This window comes from Nesoenas mayeri, assembly GCF_963082525.1.
Source record: "Nesoenas mayeri genome assembly, chromosome: 13".
NCBI lineage: Eukaryota > Metazoa > Chordata > Aves > Columbiformes > Columbidae > Nesoenas > Nesoenas mayeri.
The window spans coordinates 13,924,677-13,937,059 of NC_137550.1; the positions used below are offsets into that span (position 1 = coordinate 13,924,677).

The 12,383-nt window shown below is 54.1% G+C and overlaps 1 protein-coding gene across 1 annotated transcript; it reads right to left on the reverse strand.

Annotated features, from left to right (window-relative positions):
* Positions 1-3,907: 3,907 nt before the first annotated feature.
* LOC308045550 (brain-specific homeobox/POU domain protein 3) lies at positions 3,908-5,674 on the reverse strand (the record flags this gene model as incomplete). Its single annotated transcript, XM_080352877.1, has 2 exons — positions 3,908-4,979; positions 5,555-5,674. The coding sequence occupies 2 exons, from the start codon at positions 5,672-5,674 to the stop codon at positions 4,074-4,076; spliced, it is 1,026 nt and encodes a 341-aa protein (XP_080209003.1). The 3' UTR covers positions 3,908-4,073.
* Positions 5,675-12,383: the final 6,709 nt, after the last annotated feature.

Consider the following 12,383-nt stretch of genomic DNA (forward strand, 5'->3'; position numbering starts at 1 on the left):
GGAGAGGACCTGGCCCACCCCATCCATTCCAGCAGCTTGGAGGTAGATTAGAAACCAAGTCCTCTAGGGTTGCTGTCACCTCCTCATTGAGCTCTGGGCCAGCATCAGTGATGGGTGAGCAGGTAACCTTAGAGGTGGACCTGCTGCCAAAGTGACAGCTTAGATAAATCTCAAGACTAGCTCATCTATCAAACCTCAAATGAAAAAAAATAAATGGTGAGAGCTGAATATCCAGTCCAATCAATATTCCTGTTTTGGCTGTAGGGTCATGGTTTGGGGATGTCTTTTGCACTCCAGGAACAGGGAGTGTGCATGTGCCCATGACACCTCTGTGTGTGTATTTCTTTTCCATTTTCTGAAGCTCTGCCTGTTTTCCTTGTCCAGCACTTTCCTTCAAAATCAGTCTGTGCAAAATGCACTGCAGAGGCCGAATTTGGAGGGGTTTGGGTTCCCTTTAGGTATCCAGCCTGTGCCTGAGTGCTCAGGGTAAGATCCACATGTGCTGCCCCAGAAGAGGGACACCTGGGAAGCCCCTCACCAGCCTAGCCCCCCAACCTTTCCCCAACCATGGCACCTTGGTGAGCAGCAGCAGGATCTGGACACAGAAACTGAGACGCAAGACCGGGGCTGGGACCTGTCGCTGAGCTGTCATGGCCCTCGGACCTTCTGCTGGGAAGGACTAGCAGCTTTTCCCAGACCTGTGCCCAGGAGGTGGCTATTCAGGAGCAGGGACTGAAATGCAAAAGGGGCCCTTCTCAACATCCTCCTGGACCATCCCCTTGGGCCTTCCAGAGCCTCACACCCAACCTGGGCACAGCGGGTGCTGCCGAAGCAGGAGCAGGAGCAAGATGAATCCCCAGGCCACCCTCCCGCCCAGTCCCCCATGTGTGATGAGTTCATCAGGCCTCATCACCGCTCCCAGAGCCACTGCCCCCCCTTCCCAGCCCCTGGAGCCGCTGGCCATGGCTCCAGCAGCTAATTGTCCAGGGCTGCCCCATCCTCTGCTCTAGTCCCCAGCCGGATCTCCCCGTCCCCCCTTACCTGGCGGCTGGCAGCGCCATCGGGGGACCGGGGCTTTGCCCCTCGCCTGCGGAGGAGCCCCGGGTGGCCCAGCCCCGCTCCAGCTCCTGAGCCCAGCGCTTTGCATTTGTGCCTGGGAAATACCGACTCGCCTTTTTATGATCGCGGGTGATAAATATTGCATCGCTTGTCTTTGCAAACTTTTTTTTAAAAGCGGAGGCAGAACGGGACCTGCGAGATGCTGGCACAGGGCACCGACCCCTGCCCGGTGCAGGGACCCTGCCACCTATTGCTGCACCCCGTGCAGGGCTCGGGGTCTCTGCTTTGAGGAGGGGGCGGCCGAGGGGGACGCTGAGAGGCAGGAGTAGCGGCAGACCGGAGTGTGTTATGTCTGCGAGGGAGAGCTGGGGAAAAGCGGGGGGGAAGAGCGAACAGGGCCCTGCTAATGCTGTGCGGAGCTGATTCTCCAAGGCCCCCCCGGGCAGCACTCAGCATCCAGCCTTCATTAAAATTTCATCGCCAGCACTTGGCCAAGGTCTATTTATGAAAATGCGCTTTTTGCTTCATGGAAAAAACAGGAACGGAGCGAAGGAACAAAGGCGGGCATGGGGTTTGTGAAGAGCCCAGGAATAGAACCGTGCGGTCGCAGATGTGCGGGCCGGGGGGGCCGGGCCGGCTCGTCCCGGGAGCCGTCGCCGCCCGGGACACGGTGCTGGTCCCGGTCCCACGGTGCAGGCAGGGCAGGCAGGGCAGGCAGGGCTCTGCCCGTCACCGAAGAACCTGCCCCGCTAGCTCAGGCGAAGCGGCTCCTCCAACAGTTATTTCGGTGTCTGCTCAATTTTCCCCTCTTTTCAGTCTATTTATTCCACCCCCCCTTCCCAGTAAAATCCGCCGATTCGGGAGCAGCTCCGTCTCGCTGCAGGGCCCCGGTTGTCGGGGTGCAGCATTGCACCCCCGCTGCCCCCGGATCCCTGCGTTTGGATGTTTTTTTCCTCCCCTGAAGTAGTTATAGAAAAACAAAGCAAACCAAAACCCACTCCTTCCCCCCGGGACAGAGAGGACAGCACGGGGAACCGTCTCCCCCACATCCCCCCTACCCTTGCCGAACAGCTTAAATTTGTTTCGGGAGAGATTTCGATGCGAGCGGCTGCGGGAGATGAAGCTCAAGGATGAGCTGAGCCGGGCGCTAAAACATCCCGTCTCAGCCGTCTCAAGTGGCAGCTCGGTCAGGGCCGGGGAGGTGGCAGAGGCTGCCTGGAGGGATCCCCCCGGGGAAGGTGGAATGGGGGGCGAGGGGCACATCCCGTCCCAGCAGTCGTTTGCGAGAGAGCCGGGGCGCTGCGGCTGCGCTCCCCCCGAGCCCCGCCAACGAATTTAGCCCCTGAGAGCACGGTCCGGGCTTCAAAGCAAAACCCACCCCGGGTCCGACACGTGTGGCGTCAAAATACACAGAGTTTGGTTTAGTCCCGGGCGGAGAAAGGGAGAAACCCCCCAACCCTCTGCTCCAGACCCCGCTTGAACCGCCGATGTCGCCGAAACATGGTGCTCTCGCTCGGGGCGAACCTCCCACTGCGTCCCGAGTGAGGAAAAGCAGCTCTACCCCGAGCTTCGTTGCCTTTAGTTGAATTTCGTTTCTTTCCTCACGGAAGAAGAAGGGCCGAGTACCCCACCCCGAAGGGAACCGGCGGGGATGGTCTGGAACCGCCCCGGGAAAGGGGGACCCCGGGCCGGAGGGGTCCCTGGAGCCGTGCCCGGTGGCCCCAGTAACTGCAGGAGGCAGGAGGGTGAGGTAAAACGTGCATGATTTATTTTTGAAATGCTGCAGCGTACACAGACACCAAATTTCGTTCAGCACACACACAGCGAAACGAAGTATCGTTTAATTAAAAAAAAAAAATAAATTTAAAAAAAAAAAAAGGAAACGAAGGTAAAATTCTCTATTAAATAAGCAAAGCAAAAAAAATAATTAAAAAAAAAGTATTCTTGCCTTAGAAAGTGCAGAGTTCACTATTTGCAAAGGCGGCTGCCCCCGCGGAGCGCTGGGGCGGGATGCTCGGGCACCCCCGCGGCCCCAGGCCGGTCCCGCCGCTCCTGTGAGCCCGAATGACATGATTGTCGAAGCGTAGGATTTTTTACAGTGAAATAATACGGATAGCCAACAGTTGGAGTGAAACCAAAGCAAAATAAATCTCCGTTTTCCCCGAACAAACCGCGACTCCAGGGACGCGTCAATTCTTTTCTTTCTTTTTTTTTTTTTTTTATTATTATTATTATTATTATTTTATCTTTCTCTAAATTATTTTATCCTCCTTTTTTTTTATTTTTTAATTTTTTTTTTAATTTAGCCGATGAGGTAGAAACAGAAAGGTTATTGCAAAAATGCGATGGGTTTGCTGGGGACAGGGGAGAGCGAACAAAACCATGCAAGTGCGTGTGTGTGCATGTGTGTGCGTGGGGACCCTGGCAGCGAGCGCGGGGAGAACAGACCAGCACCTCTGTATTTACAGCCATCCAGGGCAGCTTCGAGCTGGCTTGCTTTCTTGTTTATTTAATTTTTATTTCTAATTTTTGGAGACAAGAGGATCAGGTACCAAGGAGAAAGTGTCGCCACAGCCCCCACCTGCCCAGCCAAGCTGGGAAGGGGTGAGGAGCTGCAACAAAGACCCGCCAGGCTCTTGCTGCTGCTGCCCTGACTCCGGGCACCCCGCAACTCCCCCTCGGCCTTTCATTTTCTCTTTTCATTTTTCTCCATCTTTTTTTTTTTTCCAGTTTTATCTACAAAAGCAGTCTGTATCAGTCATAACAGCAGGGCCGCTTTGCCCGTGGGTGAGGAGCAGGCACCAAACTGTTTGCTTCATTTTGGGCAGATTTCCCCTTTTTAGGTGTCTTTTTCTTATTTTTTTTTTCTTTCCAATTTTTTTTGTTAAAACACACACAAAAAAAAAAAGCCAGCGACCCCAAACCCTGTCCATTTCGGAGGGGCTGGGGGCCAGGGCTGTGACAGGTCAGCTGGGGGAACAGGCACTCCCCCCACCACCCTCCCAGCTCCTTCTTCAGTAGGTGGCAGAAAATTTCATCCTTTTCTGCTTCTGTCTCTGATTGCAAAACCAGACCCGCACCACGTTCTTCTTCAAGTCTAACTTCTCAGCGATGGCAGCGATTTTCTCTGAGGAAGGCCGCGGCTGCACGGCAAAATAAGCCTCCAGTGAGCGCTTTTCAGGGGCAGCGATGGAGGTGCGCTTGCGTTTCTTGTCACCCCCTGTGTAGATCTCTGGTTTGGTCATTTTCTCCCTCTGAGCCCTCTCGGCCTCCTCCAGCCACGCTTCTAGGATGGGCTTGAGGGCCACCATGTTGTTGTGGGACAAGGTGAGGGACTCAAACCTGCAGATTGTGCTTTGGCTAAGGCAGCCCACCCCGGGAATCTTCAAGTTGGCCAACGCGGAGCCCACGTCTGCCTGGGTCACCCCCAGCTTGATCCTCCGCTGCTTGAACCGCTCAGCGAAGGACTCCAGCTCCCGGGGGTCCGTCTCCGTCTCGGGGCCGGAGATGACAGCGTGGGAAGCGAGGCCATGGGGGTGGGACATGTTCATAGGCTGGGAGTGGTGGGCCATGTGGTTGATGGCCGACATGTGGGAGTGAGGGTGTGAAGGTGTGGAGCCCACGTCCGGGCCCGGCACCCCTCCGAGCGGGAGGGCAGAGTTGAGGTGGTCCAGCAGCTCGCCATCCAGGCCCTGGGAGGGCTGGTGGTGGTGGTGGTGGGGGTGGTGAGTGGTCAGCACGGACGGGTGGTGCAGGTGGACGGAGGATGAGGTAGGAGTGCAGGACACGCTGCTCATGGTGTGGTAGGTGGCATCTGGCTTGAAGGGGTGGGTTTTCTGCGATACTATATCCACAGCGGCCAGAGCCTCAGCACCCCGCAGCAAGGTCTCATCAAAGCCCGCAAAAATGTTACCCTGGATCTGGATGGGGCCGGGGGGAAGGGGGAGGGGGGTGGAATAAAAGTGGGAGCAAAAACAAACCAGAAAAGTGGAAGAGGATTAAAAGGAAGGCAGTGTTACAGAGATTCCGCTCTGCCCCTCCAGCAGTGCCTGGGACAGGTAAGATGAACGGAGTTCAACCCGCTCCCCCCCTCCCCCCTAAATAAAAGGACCAGGAGCAGGGTGTCAGACCCTGGGCACCCACCCGTCCCTCCGGGATCACCTTCCCAAAAAAGAGAGCAGCCGCAGCAGGGAAGGGAGCCGGCGGGAGTCCCGCAGAGCCTCTAATCCGCCGGATGGCAGCGGGCAGGACGGCTGTTCCCCCCCAGCCAGGGACGGGGACCCCGGTTCTTCCCCTGCCTTCCCTCTCCCAGCTCCGAGCACCCTCGGCGACAGGGACAGCCCCCAGCCCGCCGGACCGACGGCGCTGCGGGAGGGCTGTGACCTCCCAAAACCTCAAACCCAGACAGAAAGTAAGTTGGGGAGAGCGCAGCGCAGGGTGGACCCCCGAAACCCATCCCGGGGGGAGCGCGGAGCCCCGCCGAGGTGCGGCTTACCTGGGGGGCGGGCAGGCAGGCTCTGCGGATAGCTTCGGAGCTGGTGTGCAGGTGGGGGTACTTGGGCTCGTGCAGGATGGGGTGCATGCTGAACGCCTGCTTGCTGTTCATGGACATCATGGTGGGAGAGGAACGGGGCAGGGGCGCTCCGGGCAGCCCGGCTCCGGGGGCGCGGTATTGTCTGTTTCCACCGCCCGGTATCAATGGCATTATAGCCCGGCCCCCCCGCCCCCCCGCCCGCTCATTGGACGGGTCGCGGGAGGAACCTCCCACCGCCCGCCCCCGGGCAGTGAGCTCACCCCCCCTCTCCGGTTGTATCCCCCAAACTGGGGCTCGGCCCCCCCCCCGACTCCCCGGTACTGCTCAGCCCCGGGGTCCCCACCGCTGCGCTGCTCTACCGGTCCCCCCGTCCCGTCGCGGGGATGTGGGGGTGTCGCTCCGGGCTCCCTGCAGCTCGCAGCGGCGGCGGGGGAAGGCGAGCGGTGCCGGGCCGGTGCTGCGGCCGCCGGGCCCCTCTCCTGCCCCGGGCCGCCGCCGTCGAGCAGCCCCGCGGCTCGGAACGGTACGGCCCGGCCACGGCCGGTGATGCTCCCCGGCTGCATCCTCCTGCTCGGCTCTGCCCGCCCTGACGAGCGCCCTGCCCGGCTCCTGTCCAGCCCTCCCCGGTCCCTGCCCGCCCCCCGGCTCTGCCCAGCCCCCTGTCGGGTCCCTGCCCGCGGCTCTGGGCTGCCTTTGAACCGGGGAATTCGGGGAGCAGAGCAGATCCGAGCCCTGATGTGAGCAGAAGCCTTCCTGATTCTCCTTCCCTCTTTCCGAAGGGAAAAAGTTCCTTGGGTTAAAAACCATAAAAACAACGAAATAAGGAGAAGTTTCACCCACTTTTTTTTTTTTTCCCCTTTTCCAACGAGGATACCTGGCTAGATTACCCAAATCCTCCTGCCCGTGCAGTGTCCCATGGGCTTAATGTCTGTCTGTCTGTATGTCTCTTTGCAACCGCTCCAGCCTGACAGTCTTCCTGTGACAGGCAGCAGCACTGTCAGCCCAGAGCAGGAGGGCTGATGGAGGGGGAACCCCAGCACCTGCTGGAGACAGGGGAGATGACCACGGGGTTGATGGAGGACAGGAGGGTGATTGGTCATGCTCAGAGCAAGTGCCTTCTCAAGGGAACAGTGTGTGTTTACGCGGCTCAGAAAATCTAGTCCCAGCAATGAGTGTAAGGACGACTTTACATGGCACAGGTGTTTCAGGAGAAAGGGTTAGTATACATTTTCTTGGCCACTCTCCCACTCACCCTCTTCTCTACAGAGGCTGCACACAGCATCCTCTGAGATGTCCCTTCTCATGGGGACACCTTGGGTCAAACAAAGTCAACAAGTGTCACACGGAAAGGAAAATTCTTACCTAATTGCAGTGTTGCCTGAGGGGCTGAAGTGGCCCCCAAAAGATGGTTCTTTGGGTCTGGACATGCATGAGGAAAGCTCATATCCAGTGACAGGAGACTTCGAAGGCAACCATCACCATGTGTGTTGCTACCCAGATTCAGGCACAGCAATGATGCTTCTGCAGAGAGAAGGTCCATAAATTAGACCCTTGTAGCACATTGCTGGCACAGAGGGGCGGAAGAGAGGCCACAGGGGGATGAATCCTGACTCTGGAGTAGTCTGCCTGGGGGAAGAACTGCATCAGCACAACGATGCTGCCAGGAGAGCCCTGTCCTGCGTGGCCTGAGAGATGGGAGAGGGTCTATGGCAGCCCCTACACACCATGGTCCAGATAGATTGTCCGGTTCATTGAAGTGTCCTACATGTGCCAGAGGCCACCAGGCCCAGCAGTGTGGCCTGCCAAAGTGCTGATGCTCTGACTATCTGCAGGCAAGAGCAATCAGGAGCTCCAAAGCCTCTTCCCCTCCTGCTTGCTCTCAGCGCAGCTCTCTGAGTCATGGTCTCCCCTCTGCTGCTTGCGGAGAGATTACAGCATCAGGTGATGGGCAGAGGAGAGCGGCTGCCAGAGAGGTTCCCTGGAAGCTTTGTGTACATGGAGACTCAGGGAAAATTACTGCAAAGGGGAATTGTTCCCCTTGGGTGCTCTGCAATGGGCCCAGGCACTTTCCTTCCCCTTCAGCTTACAGCTCCTGGATTTGCTAACTCTCTTGTGACAGCCACAAGCTTTTGTCAGGGTATTTCATAATTTCTTTTTCTTGGCTCTTCTTGGAAACCTCTCTGTCTTCTTTCTCCTCACTCTCTGCATTTCAGCAGCTCAGAGAAGGAAGGCTGGAGAGAGCAGTTCAGTCCCTAACCCAGGATTTAACTGTTCTGAAGGAAGCAAACCTTGTCCTGAGCTGCTTTTTGCTGCAAGGAACTGACTCCAGACTCTGCCCCAGAATGTGCCCAGGAGGCTGGGGACTGGGAATACACCTGGGCATGTTCCTCTTCTGCACGTCGCTCAAAGAGTCAGCTGGAGAAGTCAGATGCGAATCTCCTCTTTAAGGGACTCAGCACCTGGGTTTACACACCTCCAGGAAGCTCAGGACTCCATGCAGCTCCATGGACAGCACAAAGCTAGTGAGCTCAGCAGGAAGCACAGAAATACATTTTCCTATGCATTAAGCCATTTCTCATCTCATTTTCCACACTTGCAACCACTGAAACAATTACTGGAGCAGCAGAACCACTGTCCCAGGCCAGCTCAAAGATTTGACTAGCCTTGGATCTTGGGTGTTCATCTAAGAAAGACAGAAAATAAACAGAAGGTGTTCCCTGCTTTTCATTCCCCTGTTCAGCAGATCTCTTCTCCAAACAGCCAAGCCTCCACCCTTTGAGTGTCTCTTCATCACACCCCTGAGCATCTTGCCCTGGACTTGCTTTGTCTTGGCAATGAACGTTTTGAGCAAGAGCTACTCCGGGTAGGATCCCCAAGCACATCTCTGCACAGAGTAGCAGTGGCAGACACGTGCAACAAAGGTAGGGACACAGTGGGGCACCACGGTGACAGCAGGAACCCCCTCCCAGCTCTGTTCCATGGATGAACCTCTCCTCCTACCAGCTCCTGCATGGATTTGTGGGCTGACCCCAGCAGGGAAAAGAGCAGGTGCCCTCCATATGAGCTGTGCCAAAGCCTCTCAGTATGTTCAGGTGTTACCAGGTTCCTCCTGGCTTGGGAAAAACAGACATCTTACAACCAGGATGTGCAAAAACAAAGCAAAGCACCAAATAAGAAGGTAATTTTCTACAGCAGCAATAATAACTAACATCTAAATTACTTTCACAGCAACTGTGTACTGGTTGTTTATTTAGCCCTTTGCACTTCTGAATCTTTATAATCTACTTTGCAAGGAATGGCCCAAACTTTCAGGTGATTGCTAATGCTCAGCTATGGCTTTCTTGAGTAATGTGGGGCAGCTTCCAACACTCACTGTAGTCTCCTCGTGTATATACTAGATTTACCCCCTGATCACTCCATAGATGCAACAGTCCAGATTCCCCTCTCTTATCCATCTGTAACAGTAACTCCTGTGAAGCAGGAGGTATTTCACCAGAATAAGGATAAAAGATAGGAGAGTCAGGATCAAAGACCAAATAAACACACTGAATAAAGAGCCTTATGATCTGAATTATTTGGAAACAAACTCCTTTGGGGGGAGGCCACCTTCCAGGCCAAGAGCTGGCACCCCAAGAGTTGGCTTTGGGAACCCTTTCTGAGATAAATCCCTACACAGAAATGAAAAGCCAGAAAGCCCTTTGACTTTTTGTTGCTCTTTGTGATGTACAGATGTGGTGGTTATCTGCTGTGGCACGAAAAATTGGCAAAAAGGGCCAGAGATATTGTCGATACTGTGGGTATCATGACATCTACATCAGATGCTCTCATTTGTCGTTCCCACTGGAAACTAATCTTGCAGACTCTCACCAGCAATGTGTATGCTCAAGAAACTACATCTGTCTGTTGCCTTTTGAAGATGACCCATAGTTTCTGTCTGGCTTCCTGTCTCTCACCAATGAAATCTTGCAACACTCCGCCTAATCTCTACGTTTTTCAATCAAATGACAACTCAATGCAGACTTTTTAGAGGATTGTCCTGCCTGCCATGTGGTTTGGTGCCTCAGGCAGTTTCCTCCAGACTCCAGCTGTTTTTATTACCTAAGTGGGTTTGATTGCTCCTTCATTTGTGCCTGAATGAGAGCCCTTGGCACCCTCGTGGGCTTTAATGGGGTCTGTGTGTTCTAGCTACCAATTAAACCTGCTGGCAGCGATTAACAGCTTCCAATGTAACACTAACACAGAGCAGAGGCAACACGGCTTTCCAGGTTTCCAGGAGAGGATCGGGTGGAAAAGGGACACAGCTTTCTGCAGGGCGATGTGGCACAGGGGCCCTTCCCAAGTGGACAGCTGTATTGGCTGGAAATGGCCCTGTCCCCAGGTGACCGCTGCCACTTCTCATCAGCGGAACTCTGGCTTGGCTGTCCCAGGCTGAGTCTGTGCCAGCTCAGACACATGTTCCAGCAGCAGGCAGGTAAAGGTGACAATACCGATGGGCAGCCTGGGGTGGGTGTCACCCCAAAGCGTGAGTAGAGACATTAGCGGACAGCTGCCCACCTGTATGTATGGACTGGCAGGACCGCTCCTACAAAATGATGTGTGGGGTGATGTAGAGATCGAGAAAACAGTGCATGGAGGGTGGTCCACCCACCAGGCCAGTGTGACAGGAAAGGAGAACCTTCTCCCCTGCTCCCCTCTCCTTGTTGTCCTTCCCAGGACCTGAGCAGGTGGAAGCAGCCAAAAATGGTGAATTTCTAGTGCACTGGAAATTTTAGATTTATACTTCATTTCAGCCCCAAATAGCCAATAGTTCTCGCTACCCCCAGCCGTCCTGGTCCCTGCCTGTGGCTCTGCCCAGCCTCTGGCAGCATCCTCGCTGTCCCAGGGCCACCAGTCCTGTTAGCCCATCCCCTCTGCCCCGCTTGGCAGCTTGACAGCTCTGACACAGCCCACCGCCATCTGTGGAAACCCTGGGGAGGATCCATCCATCAAAATTAAGATGTTTGGGGATTAAATGTTTCAATCTCATTGGAATTTACGTTTTCTGATGAGAATTTGCTTTGTCAGAAAATGTGTGAGTGGCCCTACCTGCCAGAGGTTCATACACTGTGATCGAGTGATGGTTTAAATCGCCTGTTTGAGTGCAGGAACGAAAAATCAAGCTCCAAGTGCTTTTTAACAGATGCACTACACTCTATAATCTATGTGTTTTCTGAGAGAGGCTCATGGCATTGAGGAGAACATTTCTCCTGCACAGGGTGCATCTGCTGATTTCAGCTTGATGTGAGATCAAAAACACAGCCACGACAGGCTGAAGTGATACCCCGTGCTACTCTCTGCAAATAGTGGTGTCACAGAAGACTCAACAGAGTCCGAACTCTGTGCTGGAATTAGAAAATGACATCAAGTCACAGTTCAAAATCCTATGCTTTCAAAATACCTCTTTTTCTGGAGGCTGGGAGAGGAGTACAGAAATAGCTCCTGAGGACGATGAGAGTTCCTTAGCCTGAATACCACAAGTGTATTTTAATGCACAGGTCTAGCACTCTAGGTGTAAGAGAAAGACTATCCGTGCAGGCCAATGCTGCAAGCCAGCTTGTAAAAATCCTTATTAAAACCCCACTGAGCCTAATCGTGAAAGATAGCTTTTAATTAAAAAATGCAACCATTCAGCCAACTTTTATAGGAGATTGCTATGACCCCAGGAGATGCCAACCAGCAATAGACTAAACTCCTTCCGGAGAGAGGGATTTTTCCCATCCCCTGTTAGCTGGCAGAGAACATCTCCAACTGTTTTAAATGGGCAACTTCACAAGTTTCCTGAGTGTGGTTTCTTCCATTAGGAAATGGGAATCTTTTAACAGCTCACCCAGGCAGCAAAATTCCTTCACTCCATCTATTGCATTAGGAGCCCGGAGTCCATGCTGCTCAACTCTACGGAGCAGGAGAGAGAGCAAGAGAAAAGAAAATCCAGATGGGGCAAAGTGTAGCTCGACTTTTTAATACTAAATTATTTACAGTAAGTAAAATCGTGTGTGTCAATTGTGAAAAGAGTCCAATTTGTTTGATTTACATTGCAGGGGGGTGCCCTAGGGTAGGGGGTGTTTAACTATCTCCTCTAATGTAATTGCCTATGGCAGCCCGTTAAATATTTGATAGGCTGCCTGAGCAAAGTAAGGAACTTTGTCTGATACGCTCCCGCAACCCTTTCAGTGTATCAAATGTATTTGCAGCCAGAGAGTACCTGAGCCCTTTCTATTGTGTAACTGGTGCTGAGCATGCTCGTTTTAAGCCCATGCAGACTGCAAAGGGCATGTGTTAGCCCACTTTGGGGTGTGCTTGTGTTCTGTGGGAATGTGTGCTTTCCACTAGAAAACAGGGGCACTTCCCCTGTACCGACAGACTTATTTTACATAAGAAGCCCAAGTTTCTCCTCCTGTGCCACGAAGGGAGCATTTTCCTGAGCTGGAAAAGCAGTTTTTGCTATTGGCAAGGCTGTGCTCGTGGCTTGGAGGTGTTGGCCCCAGGGCAGCTCCCTGTCCTGGATCGCGGTGGCTTTGCAGAGATGCCCTTTGGGTGCAGGATGGTCTGGCCTTGGCTCAGACCTCGGCTGCAGGATAGTGAGTGGGATGGGGATATAGGGGAGGGGGACAGGACAGCACAGGGGCTGTGGGTGCCAGGAGCACAGATGGACTGCAAAAAATTCAGGGGTCTCAGCTAATACAGTCCAGCCCCAAACTGGCCTCTTACAGCTTTTACAGCACTATCATGCCAGGTGGACAAACTGAATGAC